At 32.2% G+C, this 20033-nt stretch overlaps 1 protein-coding gene across 1 annotated transcript; it reads right to left on the bottom strand.

The window, feature by feature from the left end:
* Window positions 1–359: 359 nt before the first annotated feature.
* On the bottom strand, window positions 360–15307 carry Mip (Myoinhibiting peptide precursor). The gene is made up of 6 exons (XM_085961305.1): window positions 15164–15307; window positions 4716–4952; window positions 3432–3584; window positions 2623–2731; window positions 1953–2033; window positions 360–639 (listed from the first exon to the last, which is right to left on the bottom strand). Exons 1-6 carry the CDS (start codon window positions 15302–15304, stop codon window positions 602–604), a joined length of 759 nt encoding a protein of 252 aa, XP_085817431.1. The 5' UTR covers window positions 15305–15307; the 3' UTR covers window positions 360–601.
* Between the last annotated feature and the right edge of the window lie 4726 nt (window positions 15308–20033).

Below are 20033 nucleotides of genomic sequence, written 5' to 3'. Positions count from 1 at the left end.
TAGCGTTAAGGTTTTTAATTTAAATTATAGCTATAAAAGATTACTAAACAATAACAAACGAATTAGCCTAAAATCTGCTATAATTGTAACATCATGTTTATTAATGTATATTATCAAACTAGATTACTTGAAGATTTTAAACTAAACCAAATTACAATCACAGAGAGAAATGCTACAGTGAATTTATTTATGATTATCACTTGAACGTATGTATTCTATGTACCTAAGATGTTTTTAGACACAAGATAAAGATATGTGATATTTCCAAAGAACAGTTTTATAAGTAATGAATTTTGGAATATGTGGAAAGTAAAAATTAAATTCACTGTATTTTACTAAAAATCATCAAAGCGTAAATTGAAAAAGGAATGGCTTAATCTAACAGTAGAAAACATACAATGAATAAATAAGATTTCTATGACAATGGAAAGTAACTAATTTAAATTAATGAAATTTTCTTACACACTGAAAATGTTAAATGGATCCCGTAGAAATGTCAAAATTTTAAAATGTTTAGTTGGTAATTTAAGTAGCGTCTATTTTTAATGTGTGCATAGGGCTGATAGATATTTCTTTTTACAACTGATTTGGCTCGATACGTTTATTCATCTCGTCTGTCAGGATACCCACTCTGTGATTCTGCGAAAAGAAAAATGATATTGTTATTGATGTTATTACAACTTTTATATAGGTTTAATGAATAATAGCATACATTTCATAGGTTATCTCATTCAACAGAAGACATTAAATATATTATGTTGCAATATGATTGTAATTATATTCCTTTTTGTATGACTAATTACTCAAGGATAATATAACAAAAAGGTCTTCATGACGTATTAAAATTTTGAAGTCAATATATGGTGTGCATCTGCTGAAATGATGGAGTAAGGGGGACACATTGGAATAATATTTAATCGTGATGAATGCGATATAATGTCCCATTCCGGAATAGTTGTATTTCTCATTGGTTGTTATAAAAAATTACTACATTTTTAAACTCTGAAGCTCACTCGGAATTAAGCAAAGACTTTATAGAAAATTTTCCCTGAGACGGAACCTAAATATATTATGAAAGTGAAGCTGAAAAAAAGTCTACCAAGACTATAGCTGCAATGAAAGCAAACTTCACACTATATCACCCCCTGAATATATTAAAAACTGTAAGTATTTGAATTTAAATTTAGATTCATTCAATGGGTTAATAATTCCATGAATTATTAAACCTGCAGACAGTGTTGCCAAGTCAAAATTTGAAATTTCAGTAGAATGTGGAAAAAAGTTTCAGTAGATTCGACAAAATATCAGTAGATTTCTGTTTCTCGATTTACACAAGAAAAATTTCGCCGCGGGCCGCAGGTTACCAATGTTTCAAAGACGGCTCGTTCTTTTCCCGGATGGTGGGAATTTTTTTATTGCCAAAAATACCAGTAGAACTACTGAAATTTCAGTAGACATGGCAACACTGCCTGCAGATATTGCCAAGTGTGTTCCTGGTGTAGCGGTTATCTCTAATGGCCATTGAATATTAGGAAAAAACAAATATGTGTGCCTGGTCTTCGACACCTGTATTTATCATCGCTCATACTCATTATCTTGGGAAAATACTTAAGTGGTTTTTTATTGACTCTAGTCTAGGTCCACCATCTTTTGTTCATTTTAACAGGGTCCTAGGTCACTGATGTGGTACTTGTTCCACGGTTCCACTAAACGGTTTTGAAAAGGAATGGGGAGAGGCTAATGATCTTCTAACAATCTAACCGATCTATATTCATGTCATCTTTCCTGTGGAGTAGTGAAAACCAGATGAAAAATCATAAATAATTACAAAATGTCAAGACATGTAGGTATTTTAATACCATCACTAAATGTCTCTAATACCTATAAGCATATCAGAATTCATTGTGCAGATATACTTATTACACTAATATAAAAAAACCAAAAATAATTACCATCCATATTTTCCATTATGCTTCTCTTTCCCCACAATCCTTTGAGGTTATTCCAGCCAGGCTCACGCTTTCCTACTGGTGCTGAAATAAAATTAGGTTTCCTTATGTAATACAATTAATAATAATATCTATAGCGGGAAAACGAATGTCTACTATGTGCGTACCTATATAATATGAGGGGTGTGGTGAAGAAAGTTGGTAACCCACACTATGACCGAATTAAATTTTATTTTATTTTTAGCCTATACACAAACCATTTTAAATTTCATCACTCAAATTTAATTTATAAAATATTCATAGATGGCTGAATGATTTACTTGGTAGGCAACCCTAAACTTCATTTTTCAGTAAGTAAAAAGTTAATCCTCGTTCAAAATGGCTACCTCTGATGACATGACCTCTACCTATCAAGTCAAGTTTTTACCTACTTTATTGTATTGATTTATTATATAAGGTAGAGTTAAGAGTGTTCGTTGTCAGTGTATGTTTGCCTTTGGTGAGTGTACACAGCGTCTGAAGATGCCGAAAGGCGAAACCCGGGTCGCAAAAAATTACTCAAATGAAATAGTACAAAACTTAAATCCATTAGAATTTAAATTCAAGTTTGATCAAGTACCTTCGGTCGACAGTATTAATATAATAATATATAATATGTAAGCTTTAAACTTACGTTTGATGTCCATAATCTTGGGTTCTTCAATTGAGCTCCATGGCCTTCTTGCGTAGTCTTGTTCATCTCCATACTCATTCATTATTCTCTCAGCATTGTTACTTAATACCTGCGTGTAAATATTATTGTATTAATAATTTTAATTAAATGTTGACAAAGAAATGCAAAATATTATTTTTAAAGGTGAGTGTCTAATTCACCATGAAGGCTTTCTTAGATAGGAGATATATTAACAGAATTATTATGGGAACTTGTTGCCTATTCGCTCAACCTATCTGGTCCTTGCTCTGGATCAATTGCAAAAACAATATATGATTTTTGCCAAATGTTAAATTTGAATCTGCACCCATGAGTTAGTATTTCGCTACCAAGGAATAAAATATAGGATTAACATTCATAATTAATCAATTCAGTGTCAGTGGTTATGTTCTTTTTCAATTAAATTAAGTTTTATTTAAACTACACAATGTTGCAATCTTCATTGAATATACTCACATAATTTTATTTTGAACAGCTTTATTATAAAAATAGTATTAGAAAAATATTTGTACTGAGTGGGACTTGAAACCGCATTCATTGTATTCCGGCCAATAAAATTGTTAACCAACCAGTGCATCTTTTCTAATTTTAAATCAAAATATTCAATATTTTTAATTCATAGGTGGCGTCAATCGAAACAATTCAAAGTATTTTAATTTCACCTATCTCTTACACCTTTTGGCTTGGCATCTCGATACTAATTATTGTCGGAAATTCCAATGATTTGGAATAAGTTCAATATTATGGTTTGTAGAGTAATGATAACGCACCTGTCTCAAAGGGGCATATTGATCAATGGTGTTGGTGTCGTAGCTTCCATCTTGTCCATTATTGCTGGCTTCCAACAGTTCCAGGATGTCAGCCGCGTCCCGCTTTCCCCATCCTCCATGAAGGTTGTTCCATGCACGCTTGCCCCAGCCTCCCTGAAATTGGTAATCATTTTCATAAGATATCTTATTATAGACTAGAAATAAGTAATACTTTAGGTAATCCGAAAAACCAAATTTTGATTGCCCATTATTGTGTGATTGTAGATATTGACTTACAATACAAAATCTATGACTTATTTTTGAAAGTAAAAACAAATAAAAACAAGTTTCCAAAAAAAATAGTTATATGTGAATTAAGAAATTAGAATGCTAAGTTTCTAGGCTAAGATATATTTTTGCTCATTAAATAGATAATTGAAGGGTTGAAAGTTTATAGGGTCTAAGTGCCAAAAATGTGAAACTGAGATATAACAAAAAAATAATACATACCAATATGAAAACTTACATTTTTATTTTTACAAAGTTACAGAAGAACATCAGTATAATATGATAAGTTTACATAATTCTAAAGATAAAATAAACAAAAGGAAGAATAGCACATAAACCCATGTTTCAATGTATCTGTGTGACAAAAATGGTAGCGTTAGGAACTTATACTCATCAGAATATCATTAGGCTTGGCATATAGATTGTATTGAAGTAAAATACTTGTTATATATATTTTTGGCACTTAGACCCTATAGACTTTCAACCCTTTAATTAGTGATTGAGATACGTTTTAAATGTAAACAAATCGTAAATATTATGAGTTTTTTGATCATTGTATCAGGGTTGAGTAAATATGATATAAAACTGTGGAGTTTTTGATAAATTCAGAATTAATTATTAATGAGTGCTGAAAACATATTTTTAAAAATAGCCAAGACAGTTTGGGAATATGGCTCTAAATCTATAAATGAAAACGTTATGTATCTTTTATATTATAATTTGTTATTGTGACAATGCATTTTTTAAAATTACAAATCAACTTTTTTTCGATGGTTTCAATTCATGTAGGCATTAAAAATGAATTAAGTATTTACGGAAAACATTATAAATATTGAACTGTTTAAAAATTCTACTTTTGACTTTTCAATACACTTTATTTATTATATAATTATTGTGTCGTATTGTATGGAGCCCCGGGGGAAGAAAAAATCAAGAAAATTATTAAGTGTCATAAATGATCAATAATTGGACTTATGTGATTATTAGATCTAGGGAAGGGTGTTAAGAAAAACTTACGTGTAAGTTGTTCCATGCCCGTTTTCCCCATGCGGAGTTCATGTCTTGCCATCCGCGCTTTCCCCATCCGCCGTGCAGGTTTTGCCATGCGCGCTTTCCCCATGCAGAGTTCATGTCTTGCCATCCGCGCTTTCCCCACGCCGAATTCATGTCTTGCCATCCCCGCTTACCCCACTGCCCGTGGAGATTCTGCCACGCGCGCTTGTCCTCGTACAGGTCCGAATTTAATGCTTCCAACTGAAAACAGAATAGATATATATCAGACCCGTAATAAGGAGGATACTAAGCAGTGCGAACACCATAACCATAACTGACTGCAAACATGTTGGTGATTCGATTGATTTATTTATATAGGTACACAGTCATGTAGATTAAACATTTCATACAAAATCCAATATTCACTTCAAAGTGTCGAAAAAAATACCAGTCCCGTCAAAATAAACCTTCCGAAGTTTAACGTAATTCTTATTGCCTAATCGTCACCCTGTTTCTAATATGTAAGACGAAAAATTACTTTCGAAATGCTATCAATTAAAACAAAATATGTGTGCAGTTTTGCCCTCTCTTCATTAGGCATTGTCATCTTTTATCAATAGACTTATGTCTCTACTATCCGTAAGTAGGTACACGGGTATAGATGACACTTCATGTCACTAGAGATAAATGACGGCAGAGCAAGTCAAGATTCTTTTATTATCTAAAACTCTTTCTTTAAGCACTAAGGTGCATGGTTGCTACATCAGTCCCGTGCAGCATCGCTTCGGGACAAGGAAGTGTGGCACTAAAATCTTTTCATTCTAACACGTTTATAGCGTCATGGAAGATGTACGGTACAGATGCGGCATGTATGATGTATGGTACAGATGCGGCATGTATGATGTATGGTACAGATGCGGCAACTCAAATCATATCCGTAATAATTCTACTCGGTGTATTTATATACACACCGACATCGAAAGTATTTGGGTAAATACAAGATTAACTCAATCACACGTATAACAAGTTGGAAATTATAAAAATGATATCCTAGTTCTATAAATTCATGTAAAATCGTGTAGTTTAATCAAGTGTACCTATAATTTAGCCAAAGAAATATTGAATGTGTCATAAAATCGAATCACCCTTTCTAGGATTATTCATTAATTTCACACCCACGATGGCCGCGCGGCTTAAGCGTTGGCCTATTGCGTCGTGAGTCCCAGGTTCGAATCCTGGGTGTGGCAAGTACACATATTGTTTTTCAATTTGTGTATGAGTCAGAGTATGGACCTAATAGGTTGAGCAAGTGGCTGACATCCATTTCTCGTAAAAACAAAAATCTGTCAATACAAACCTCCACGCTGCGGAGGCCCATATGATCCTATTAGGATCGGACATGGTCGAAAGAAGAAAGAAGAAATTCTATACGTGAATATTTGATTGGTTTTTTTTTATTGTAATGAACATTTTTTGAGCGTTGGTAAATTCTATTAGATTAAAAATAGTAAAGAACACATTTCCCTAAAAAATCAATGATATTTAGATTGGAATGATACTGTGTAAAAATTCAAACGCAATTATCTCATCATAGGGTTTTTTGTTGTTTCCGTATTAAACTAGGGTATCTAAATGAATTTTAACAATATATTTGTTCAAATTTGATTGAAAACACTAAACAATTTCCAGATAGACAGTTTCGTATTTTTTATCGAATTTTGAAGCACTAAGCCGATGTTTTTAATTTATTATATTATTATGTAGATTTGGCTCTGGCAAGAAAACACAAAATAATTACAGTTCAGCAATGAAATAAATTAGAAATTTGAATAATCTGATTATACTTTCTTATAAATACATTTTTGTAAGTGATTAGTTATTTTAAATCCGACTGGGGAATATATTTAGCTTAGAATGCTTTTATCTTAATTAATTACTTTAGAGTTTCCCAAATTGTGTTTCTCAAAATAATAGTGTTATATTTATTGTGAATTTTATAAACAATGCACACTAACAACTTTGATGATCAATTTTTATTACAAACCAATCACTTGTTGCGCATTTTTGACTTTCAAATTTCATTTATAGGTTATTTACAATACACATTCCAATTGTCACACCAATATCTAGATAAAATACTATTGTGTGACTAGTTTCTGCAATGTTACGTGAGCGTTATGTAGATCATGCATTGTTTACGGACGACACATTCTAAAGGCCGGAAATTAAGGAAGAAACTCGGATATTACATAATAATTATGTTAAAAGAAGGTTTTGTGTAGAAGATTTTTTTTGACTGTGGCGCTGACAACAACCCCCTTCTAGACGTCAGTATTGCATACTATATACATCCGTATATAATGGAAATAATGCAAATAAAAAATAAATTTAGTAGAGCATAAAAATCGAGATTAAAAATAAAAAGGGTCGGCACTTTGCCAAGGGACGTCATTTATATTTTTTTATTGCATAAAATATTTCAATATATTTTTTTAATAATCTTCATCAGTCAGACAGCATGATATGCGAAGAGGTGTTCTTCTCGATTCCACTGAAGCTAGTCTGACGCAGTGGAATATGGATGAAACCAATGCTAAAGTGAAGAGCAATTAGGTCAGTTTCTGGTGCACTGTAAACGGGTTTGTCTTTTATTTTTAGTATACCTTCATATATTTATATAAGACTAGCTGAAGTACCCGGCTTCGCACAGGGTCGCTTCGTGGTTATATTTATCTTAGATATTTGAAAAATAATAAGAGGTAATTATTTTTTTTTATATTAAAATATCTGTGTAATACAATATGGCAATATGAAAATAATTCTAATAGGAGTAAAGGTCAAACATAAGAACACTAAATTAAAATCGAATCCAAAATATGAAAACGTTATTAATGTTATTAATATGTAGTAAAAAAAAAATCAAAATTGGATGGGACAAACAAACTACAAACTTTGTATGTTATATAATAATAATTTAGAAACCTTCGTAGGTGTGCGCACACAACTGACAAAATTTTCATCGCAATCGGATGAATGGTATAGGAACGCATACGAATAGTAGAAGAAGATGATTTTCTAATTCATAAATCTTCGTGGGCATGCGCATGACAACTCACCAAAGTTTCATTGCAATCGGATTAATGGTATAGGAACGCATACGAATAGAAGAAGAAGAAGATGGTTATACTAATTCAAAAACCTTCGCGGGCGTGCGCACAACAACTGGTCAAAATTTCATCATAATCGGATGAATGGCATAAGAACGCATACAAATAGAAGAAGAAAAAGATGGTTGTACTAATTCAGAAACCTTTGCGGGCGTGTGCACAACAACTGGTCAAAATTTTTATCACAATCGGATGAATGGCATAAGAATGCATACAAATGGAAGAAGAAAAAGATGATTGTACTAATTCAGAAACCTTTGCAGGTAAGGGCACAACACTTGATCAAAATGTCATTGCAATCGGATGAATGGTATAGGAACGCATACGAATAGAAGTAGAAGATGATTTTCTAATTCAGAAATCTTCGTGGGCATGCGCACGACAACTCACCAAAGTTTCATTGCAATCGGATGAATGGTGTAGATAGGCATTCGAATAGAAGAAGAAGATGATGGTTGTATTAATTCAGAAACCTTCGCAGGCGTGCGCACGACAACTCACCAAAGTTTCATTGCAATCGGATTAATGGTATAGGAACGCATACAAATAGAAGAAGAAGAAGACGGTTGTACTAATTCAGAAACCTTCGCGGGCTTGCGCACAACAACTGGTCAAAATTTCATCGCAATTGGATGAATGGTATAAGAACGCATACGAATAGAAGAAGATAGAATAGAAGAAAAAGAAGAAGAAAATGGTTGTATCAATTCAGAAACCTTTGCGGGCGTGAACACAACACTTAATCAAATTTTCATTGCAATCGGATGAATGGTATAGGAACGCATACGAATAGAAGAAGAAGAAGATGGTTGCACTAATTCAGAACTCTTCGCGGGCGTGCTCACAACAACTGTTCAAAATTTCATCGCAATCGGATGAATGGTATAAGAACGCATACAAACAGAAGAAGATAGAATAGAAGAAAAAGAAAATGGTTGTAACAATTCAGAACCTTTGCGGCGTGAGCACAACACTTGATCAAAATTTCATTGCAATCGGATGAATTGTATAGGAACGCATACGAATAGAAGATAGAATAGAAGAAGAAGATGGTTGTACTAATTCAGAAACCTTCGCGGGTGTTGGCACAATTACTGACGAAAATTTTATTGCAATCGGATGAATGGAATAGAAACGCATACGAATAGAAGAAGAAGAAGAAGAAGAAGATAGTTGTACTAATTCAAAAACCATTGCGGGTGTTACCACAACAACTGACGAAGGTTTCATTGCAATCGGATGAATGGTATAGGAACCATACGAATAAAAGAAAATATAATGAAGAAGAAGAAGAAGATGATGATTTTTCTAATTCAAAAACCTTTATGGGTATGCATGCAACCACTTACCAAAATGTCATTGCAATCGGATGAATGGTATAGGAACGCATACGAATAGAAGTAGAAGATGATTTTCTAATTCAGAAATCTTCGTGGGCATGCGCACGACAACTCACCAAAGTTTCATTGCAATCGGATGAATGGTGTAGGTAGGCATTCGAATAGAAGAAGAAGATGATGGTTGTATTAATTCAGAAACCTTCGCAGGCGTGCGCACGACAACTCACCAAAGTTTCATTGCAATCGGATTAATGGTATAGGAACGCATACAAATAGAAGAAGAAGAAGACGGTTGTACTAATTCAGAAACCTTTGCGGGCTTGCGCACAACAACTGGTCAAAATTTCATCGCAATTGGATGAATGGTATAAGAACGCATACGAATAGAAGAAGATAGAATAGAAGAAAAAGAAGAAGAAAATGGTTGTATCAATTCAGAAACCTTTGCGGGCGTGAACACAACACTTAATCAAATTTTCATTGCAATCGGATGAATGGTATAGGAACGCATACGAATAGAAGAAGAAGAAGATGGTTGCACTAATTCAGAACTCTTCGCGGGCGTGCTCACAACAACTGTTCAAAATTTCATCGCAATCGGATGAATGGTATAAGAACGCATACAAACAGAAGAAGATAGAATAGAAGAAAAAGAAAATAGTTGTAACAATTCAGAACCTTTGCGGCGTGAGCACAACACTTGATCAAAATTTCATTGAAATCGGATGAATGGAATAGAAACGCATACGAATAGAAGAAGAAGAAGAAGAAGAAGAAGAAGAAGATAGTTGTACTAATTCAAAAACCATTGCGGGTGTTACCACAACAACTGACGAAGGTTTCATCGCAATCGGATGAATGGAATAGGAACGCATACGAATAGAAGAATATAGAATAGAAGAAGAAGATGGTTGTACTAATTCAAAAACCATTGCGAGTGTTACCACAACAACTGACGAAGGTTTCATTGCAATCGGATGAATGGTATAGGAACCATACGAATAAAAGAAAATATAATGAAGAAGAAGAAGAAGATGATGATTTTTCTAATTCAAAAACCTTCATGGGTGTGCATGCAACCACTTACCAAAATTTCATTGCAATCGGATGAATGGTATAGGAACGCATACGGGACAGACACACAGACAGACAGACATACAGGCAGACAGACATTCATTTTTATATATTAGTATAGCCTATACTCTTCCCGCAAGTGCAAGCAATAAGTTTACAAAGTTTTATCGCAATCGGATGAACGGTATGGCTGCGCATTAAATACGAACAAACAAACACACAAACACACAAATATTAATTTTTATATATTAGAAGATAGCCGATCATTCTTATATTTTCTTTAGTGTGTGAAAAATATAATTGATTCGTGCCTATTTTATACCTGTAAAGTGTAAATGAATAAATGTATCTGGCGTATATAAATTATGAACAAAAGTAAATCCCCATTTGAAATATAGAACGTTTATCCGTCATATCTGAAATACCATTTATAAATTAATTAAAGGAAACTAATAACCGGAAATAATTGTAAATTGAGATATTTATCGTTAAGTTGGTATCACATTACTGCTTTAGCAATATCAGTTATATAATGACTTCATTATGCTCCATTATTATGAGTGAATATCAACTGAAATGGTCTACATCTTTGCAGTCTACGGTATCTAACCAATCAGGGCGGAAAAATCAATCTAAGTAGCATTGTCTTCATTTCAAAAGAAACTCCAGTCAATCGGTTTGGTATCCCTTTCCCAAATCTCAGCTATTTTCTTTAGCAGTTGAGTTAAACCGATCGACTAAATCAATTAACTGTCCAAGTTAAGTGACTCGAAGGCTCTGTGTTCACAAGAAAGTAATTACAAATTCAAAGGTTCACACACTTATGTACATTTTAAACCTTTCATCAGCCAACACTGGTTTATTTAACACTTTAAGTGAGGCATTTCACATTTAATTGAATCAATTTTGTTGAATTACATTTTCTTAATCGAATAATCCTACTTTAAAACGCCATGGAATAGAATCCTCCACGAAAATCATCATTTTGATACCGATGTAAGTATCAAGTACTCTTTCAATATGACGGCCTTAGCCATATTACTTAGCTATATCACTATATTATTATTATTTGAATGACGTCTAAATATATTATGAATACATCTGGTAACATCTCATTTTTTATCCGCCGTAAAAAGTCTTTTTTAATAACATAATAATAACTATAATACCTCGTTTATACGTGTATGGATTTACTGCTGACCGTACATATTTTCGTGGCCATAACAAGAAAATGCACGTGTATTGCATGCATGTATCAAAAAACTTTAGAAGCTTCTGAATTTTCACGCAATAATAATTATTGGTAATTACCTAATTGCATGGAGGTGCGCATGCACAGTAGAACGACATTGGAGAACATGCCGGAAGAATATTTTATATTTTGACGTCTACCGATTATCTACGAACTTGTTCAATCCTCTCCAAATATGTGAAATAGCATCAATACGATGACAACATTGCGTCAGTCTGCACTTTTACGTGTAAACAGTTATTATCGCGATAGTTTAAAAATACACACTATTTGCGCAAGTAAATCCATGCACGTGTACAGGCGCTATGAAATTACCACTACTACTACTTCACCATGTTCGATCCTAAAAGGATCATATGGACCTTCACAGAGTGTAGGTTGTATTAACAGATTTTGTTTTTACGAGAAATGGATATTAGTCACTTGCTCAACCTATTAGGTATCCATACTCTGACTACAAACACAAATTGAAAAAAACAAAATGTGCATTTGCCAGAACCAGGATTCGCACCCCGGACCCGCAACATTAAAAGTCGACGCCGAAGCCGCTCGGCCATAGCTATGAAGATGTGAGAATATGCTAAGAGTGTAGATTTTTCATATAGTGTAATAATGAAAATGAGATTTACGGCACCTGGCCTTCTATCCCCACTGGTCCCATCAGTTTGGATTGCACTCATTTTTCCTATAGATAAATTCGTTCGAGACATATCACCGTCTAAGAGGTAAACTGAGAAAAGGGTCATTTTTTGTATACAAATCTGCTCTCTTAAAATAAATAAACCTAACTCCAAATTACTAGGGATAAATTAGGGATACTATGAGATAAATGACTCTAAAGTTTTTTTAAATTGAAAAAGATAAAAGAATATTTTTTTGGTGATGGAAGTACGGCGTATTCATAATAGAATAACATGAATTAATCTAGTATTGAAAATTAGCATTTTAATATATTTTATACGTCTAGTCAAGACAAGTACCTAAATATAGTCTGTGTGAGTTGTACGTTTTACATTAGTGAGTGTGCATAGTGATTTATACCGAAAGGCGAAACCCGGGTCTGAAAAAAATGATTCAAATCAAAAAGTAGAAAACTTTCTACAATTAGAGTTTATAATTAACTATTTTTTTAATTCACAAGATTTAAGAATGTAACATTCTAATTATTGAACATTAATATATAATTTTGAAAACACTTCTGAGAAAATATATTACAACCAATACAAAAAATCTTTTTTGAAAAAGTATGTAAGCAAGGAATCGAACCTGCATCTTTCGGGTATCGCGCCCATGCATATATACCACTATGTTAAAGGCGTCATACTTAATTGCGAAAAATTTTAACTAATGGCTTTTAATACTCTCTGAAGTTTTTTTCTAAATTGAGCTACTATTGGCGATTGGCTTTTGTATTTTAAATCAAAGTACCTAGGTATTACTTTAATTACTAACCGACGTTACGGATAACTCCATGATTTTTTGTTGTAAATTACTTGAACTTTTTAATAATTTTTAATTAACTATTTTTTCAGGTTCTATCCTTCGAGGGTGTCTTAGTTTTTTCAAAAAAGATTTTTTCTATTAGTTATAATATATTTTCTCAGAAGTGTCTTCAAAATTATGATTAAAATACAACGATAGTATTAATTACTCATTTTAAATCATTTTTTAATTATTTTGTTGTTCGTTTAGATCGGAGGAAATGTTATCATATAATTTTATTGCGTAATAATATTAATAATTCAGCAATTTATTGAAGTAGCAACACTATTATATACAAAGTTTACCTGCTGATGTATTTACATCGATACCCAAAGAGGTGTCCTTAAAAGCTTACAATTAATTAAATTTCACGAACACTCTAAAGAAAATAATGAAGTAGAAACTGAACTCCAAAAGTGACTTGCCGACTTATACCTTATCCACGCTGTTGATAAAATAATCGATCGACTAATTAAAAAACTCTTTGGATATTTAAAAAAAAAATACGATGTCATTTTTCTTGATTCCGCCTGTCACTGTAATTGGAAAATTAATTAAGACAATCTGTTATATTTTTTTAATAAGAAAAGTTTAAAAATTTACTGAGTTGCCACGTAAAAAATGAATATATTTTTCAATTAAATTGAGTTCGACCGAACTAGTCAAAAATTTGATAAAAGGGAAATTAATCATTAATAAGGAAGGGTGACCTAGGAGTCGGTGTCAAAATATTATAAAATAAACAGTCAGAATACTGTTAAATTAGTGATCCATCTAACAAGGCGTAAAACATTTATTTCAATCGTTAGTAAACTAAGAAGTTGTTATAATAGTATATATTTTGCTATAGTTATGTTTCCATACAAAGTAAGAATCAGTATTGCTAAATGTATGGTATAATATAATTAGCGGAAAAATGTTACATTTTTTCAAAATTATAAAAACATGTCAAAAAATTGCATTAAAAAAGTCATAATTATGTAGACCAGTGGTTTCTAAGCTCAATAAGGATGTGAGCTACTTTCAGAAATTGAAATTGTCTGGTGAGTTACTTATACGTAGTCCTTTATATTTTTTCCATCGTCCTTTATCGTATCATACATAATATTATTATATTACTTAAAATACATTAGGGCATCAGACTTCCAATAAAACATAAAATGCGTACTTTAATTATTTATTTATAAACAAAATAATAATTGAAAAATATCTTGAAATAAGTGTGAGCAAAAGTAAAAATAATTAGTGAAAAGAATGTCATTCACTTTCCTCCACAATTTTTTCAATTCTCGGTGAGTACCTTGTCAATCCCATCCGAATGCAATTATCAAGATGTACATCTATGAGTCTGTTTCGATATTTACTTTTAACCATCTTCATAGTGGAAAACGTTGATTCTCATAAGTAGGTAGAACAAAACAATGCCATTCGAACTAAAATTCGATACTTTTCTGTTGGGACGAAAGGCCATACAGATTCTTTGAGACAACACTCTCACATTGAAATTCTGAAATTCCATTTCTGATAAAGAGCCATCTTCTTGAAAATACAGCTGGATAGTTTTACAATGTCAACATTTATAGAAGGAGCTGAAACAAATTGTCCAAACAGCTCAACTTTTTTAAAGTCACTAAACCGCGGATCAAACTGTTTTCCGAGATTGTAGATTAAGAAGAAATTCTTATTTTATTACTAGGTAAGAAAATAAGTCATGGCATCGAAAAAGTCAACAACTACATAGCTTACTTGATAGGAGAACTTTTCCGGAAAATGAATGATGCGAGTTTGAGATTTTTATAAACGTAGTGTTTTTCATAAAAAAATAATCTTACATGCTTGATCAACATTAAATTTAATAAAACATAAATAATTCATAGCATTTCTTTAGTTGATAAAATATCTCTGTTTTTTCAATAGGTAAAAGGTTACTTCTAAATCGCGGAATCTTAATCCACGAGATTCAGGAATTAGAAATCATGGGATACCGAGCTTACAAACTGGAACACATTTCATTTAGGACTATTCATGTAATTTTTGAATAAAACATTACGCAGATCAGACAGAAGTATCGTAGATAATTCATGACGGAGAGATCTGAAGAATTATTGAGCCACGTCTATGACACAAGTAACGATGTTTATAATAATAAGTGATTACCTGTGCCTGTTCTAAGGCTCTTCCTTGGGCTTGATCGAGTGCTGCTGCAGCGGTCTGTGGAAGAGCCGGCGCAGGATCTGCTTCTCCGACTGCTGCCATGGCCAGCGCCAGAAGGCCTACTACAGCCAATTTACACTGCATGACTGTGCCTGAAAACAAAGATAAGATGAAAATTAGTTTTAGGTATATCATTTTATTATATTTTTAGGACTGCCTGTTGGAGGACGTCTTTGAATTGATTTATTAACAAGAGAAGACGTGATAATCAACTTTGACGTAGCAAGCCTTTCAGTGGGTCTATTCTATACTTATCGACCGCCAAAGTGATAAATATTAACAAACTTAGGGTAGGTTTGTACTAAAGTTTTAGCATTTATTGTAATTATTGCAATGAGTGCTATATTTTAACAGCACCTCTCGTGGCTGTGATACAATTTAGAGTGAGATGTTTTGACTGTTTAGACGGCTAACTTATTGTAACAATTATAATAAGTACCTCAGTACAAATGTAATAAATACTATCACTTTAGCGGTCGATAGTTGCCTTGTGTATGAATAGACCTGCTGGAATAGTAGTGGTAGCAAGGCTTTCTTCCAGTAATGGGATATTTAACAATTTTAACTACCCAACTATAAATCTTTATTTTTTTAAACTGAAAAAGATTATATATATATATTATTATGTAGTTTCCACCATGATAACGTGTATGGAAATTTGTACGTATGCAAGTTAATCGTGAGACGTTCTATCAGAAATAGATGACCGTATAAAAATATTGAAATCAATTTCTTACCTAAATAAACAACTAAAGAAAAAGGTTATAAAAATCACAGGAATATAAGGGAAAGACAGAAAAAATAGGTCGGTAAGTAGATTAGAAATGCAATCATAATGTCGTATAATTTATATAATATTCTGGTAGGTTCTCGTATCAAGTAGTATATACGTATCTGATTATAATGACAGCATTATTATCATATATTTGATACCAATTAATATCAAATTAATGTTCTTATTGAATCTAATAAAACTGGAACAGTACTTTTTGCAATGTTCCACGAACAACGGGTTTTTTATTTATCTCAATGCTATACAGCTCACGGTAAACTATGCTACGGCGAAATGTAATACATACAATTTACATGTAATCCCATGATAATGCATCGGCTAGGCTTTTAAACCGATACATTCTTATGATTGTGATAATTTTACCAAAATATACATTTGTATATTATATTTTATAAATTACAAATGTTGCGCCTTTCGCACTACTTGACTGAATAGTCCACTAAACTGAGGCACAAAAGGCATGGATGACGCCCCGTGACGAATAAGTACTAAAGGTAACAAAACGAACATATTTTTCAAACTAACCATGCCATTTTTATTCTTCAGAGACTGAAAGCGATATTTAATCATACTTTTAGCCCCCGCTCTCTGAAATTAAGTTTACTATATTATATTATAATAGTATAAATGCAGTATCTTGAGCATGGTCCCCACAAGCTGACAGAGCTCTAGCCTGGGGGTCCGGGCATACTAGGGGCCTGGCGTAGCAGGTCGAGCAGTTAAGTAAGATAAAGACACACCAAATATTTGGTCTAATAGTAAAAAATTTGCCTGCGGCGCTATTATATTTAAAATGTATGTGACTATGCAATGTAATTTGATTTGATATGATGATTTTTTAATGTATGTATGGAATTTTTTTAATAACTGTTTTTAATATGTTTCCTGACTAATATAAAATGGCTATTTATTCAATATGGCGAAATGTCGTAATGTTACTTAGTTACCACAAAAGGGGGTCGCGATCTCCATAATATGATCCATAATTCAAGGGATTTAATTGAAAATACAAAAAATCGCTTAAAATACGCTTAGTATCCTTAATTTTAACTCGTGGAACTCTGAGGTTCTGATGAATACCATTTGGGGAACACTACTGTAGAACATCATACTTCCCTTAACCGTAGAGTTAGGGGCCCGCCAAACTTCTTTTCCTGGAGGCCCGCCTTAGGATGTGGGTTGTAATATTAAAGTCAATATATCAATCAATACCGGCAAGTTTTCCAGTCGATAGTAGTAGTATCTACTAACAAACGATGCAGAAGAGTGGTTTGAATCTTTGCTTACTTGACTGCATCAAAAGTTTTTCGAAAAAGTCAATAGATGGCTGAAAATATTAGATTAATTACGGCCCGGAAAAAACCAGAAATTTCCGGGTCCGGTATGATAACCTATAAAAATCATATATATACATGAATAATAATTATTAACGATAAGTGCCTATCTATAGAATTATACACTTTATAATATGATTCTATCATATACATTAGTATTAGGAACAATGTCTTTATCATCTTCAATATCCATTAACATGTTTGAAGATTTAATTAAGATAGAGGAAATGCGGTATAACTGGAAACCCGTTACAATAAAAGGTAGGTGCAAAAGCGTAATACGTGAAAATGTGTCAGTGTTGCAAACAGACAAACATAAATATTAAACTTAATTGCTTTGATGTCTTTTAAATTGAGTGAATCGCTGTTAATTACAGTATAGTTTTGTACTATACTGTTGTCAGCAATTTCATTCGCTTTGGGTAGATGTACGTGTCAAAATAATAGAAATTATTTTGATTATATTGTAATTAAAATGATCACGTTTTGGTAAGTAACCCCTCACTTTCCAAACGAATATTTTCAATTGAATAAAAAATATTAATATTACATTTCTAGCAAGAAACCGAAACAGCTTAAACTATTTAAAAAAATTTATTCGAACTTTATTAAAATACAGTTTTGTGATATTTGGTCAGATAAAAAATCTGAGTGGGCGATGAATAACCGTAAGTATTAACCATAAAAATTCTTAGACACCTAACCTCTTTTTAATGGAATTTCAGATTTATCTTGATAATATCTGCACATTTACAAAACTATGGAATTAACCCATAGTTTACGGGCCGCACAAAATTGTGTTTTTGCTAATTACTTTTCAAATGCAAATTAACACGTTAATTACAAAATTAATTAAAAGGGCCCGTAAGCATTGTGAAACGGAAAATAATTTTCAAAACTATGTGGAACGAAATTTCGGCCGCGTTGAGGTGCGTTGCTATTCGGAGAGGAATAGTTGACCTGTTCGCACGTCAATTTCTTTTGTGATTGAGTCGTCTGAATATATTCTTAAATCGTGTAAAGATGGCTTAAACACGTTCCGCTTGTACTTGAAAAAGAAAACATGTCAATGAATATACTATTATTATAACGAATATAATAATAAACGTAACATAAAAAGGATGCATGTTGAATTTTTATGACAAATTACATTTCGTTCGGTTCGCGTCATTTGCAACCGCGACCCGCAATCCGCGCATCGCCTAGTCACGATCTTTTTAGACCATGCCTCAGCTGGTATAGCTTTAACCGATAAATGAATACAAAATTATGGAAGTGAATCCAAAAAATGTTGAAATTCTTTCGATTTTTGACAGATATGGGTGATAGCAGATGTAGAATAGTGTTTTAAAGATGCGAAAATGTAGGTGATTTATTAATTTTATTATTAAATTATTAATCGTTGTAAATATCAATTTAATAGATAAATAAATTATTTTCCTCTTCGAAAAATTTAGTTGTAGACCTAGACAAAAGAGCAATATGAATAATATTAAATTAATATTGTTTATATTACTAATAAATCAAGAGTATCTGTTATTATTTAGAACACGTAAACGCAGAAAAGGACATCTTAATTGCTATTTCTAAAGTGTTCTCTTTATCTACCTTTTATCTATGCACGGTGAATTAATTTGACTATCGGTATCTCAAGGGTTACCTATGATATAAATGTTTTCCTTTGTTTCACGTGTAACTCGTGGATTTATCAAATTTTCTCTTAATGTAATAATATTATCTGAAATTATTATTATTTCTCTCGTCTGTGGCAGCGTCATATTATTTTATTTTGTAGTCGACCAGTTTTGAATTAAATTCAATTTTCGGGAATTCTCAAGTCAATCTCTTTTAACAAACTTAAGCAAACACCTAGGTTCGCGCAATAACATAGTTATATTTCATAGTATTATCATTAAAATTTAGCCTTAAAGATATATTTTAAAGTTAAAGAATAGGATAAGTTTTCAATATTTTCTTATGTATTATCAACACAAAACCCTGCCACAACATCATTGTATAAATATTTGTAGATTTAAATAAATTAGGTGAGCTTTCAGATGTGAGCTTTTTAGTCAACTTGAAGATAAATGCTTTCAAAATATTTTTTTAGAAAAGATATCATTAGATATGGAGGCTTAATTCAATCAAATTAGTACTATGACGGGAGACGGTTATAACTGGTGTTTTTTCACTTTTTTAGTTTTCTTCCATAATGTTCCAAATTGTACATTCTTTGACGTGGCAAAATATTAAAGCTGCAACTGTATTGGTCACAAAGTTACGTTAAAAAATTTCTGCATCTGACAAATATGAAAAAAAGTTAATATGGCAAAAAGATATATCTGCTTAAAATGCAAGATAAATAAAACTTTAAATTTTTAAAGGAAATGATTTGAGGTTTGTGTTGAGATGCTAATTTTGCTTATTTTGATATACAATACTTTGTTTATAAGATTATATATATTTCAAAACTTTATTTTTGCTCTCCTGTAAAATTGTGTAATCTGTAGTTATAACCGTTTGCCATCAATATTGAAATCTGAAATTATTTATATCTTCAAAAAAGACTATCTGGAAATTCGTGCTAGGATGTAGTGCATTTGGATACATGTATATGACCTCGCATTATAAAACGTATTCTTCCGTTACTGACAAATCGGTGTAAAAATTGACAATAATACTTTCA

This window comes from Rhyacophila brunnea, unplaced genomic scaffold (assembly GCF_057557595.1).
Source record: "Rhyacophila brunnea isolate RB1 unplaced genomic scaffold, BYU_Rbru_1.0 scaffold_12, whole genome shotgun sequence".
Taxonomy (NCBI): domain Eukaryota; kingdom Metazoa; phylum Arthropoda; class Insecta; order Trichoptera; family Rhyacophilidae; genus Rhyacophila; species Rhyacophila brunnea.
This window is presented reverse-complemented; position numbering and strand designations above follow the sequence as displayed.

Coding starts and splice junctions, on each gene's coding strand:
- Mip (XM_085961305.1), bottom strand. CDS start 15,304: ATGCAGTGTAAATTGGCTGTAGTAGGCCTTCTGGCGCTGGCCATGGCA. Junction 3,585..4,715: donor GGGCATGGAACAACTTACAC/GTAAGTTTTTCT, acceptor TACCAATTTCAG/GGAGGCTGGGGCAAGCGTGC. Junction 2,732..3,431: donor AATATGCCCCTTTGAGACAG/GTGCGTTATCAT, acceptor ATTTACACGCAG/GTATTAAGTAACAATGCTGA.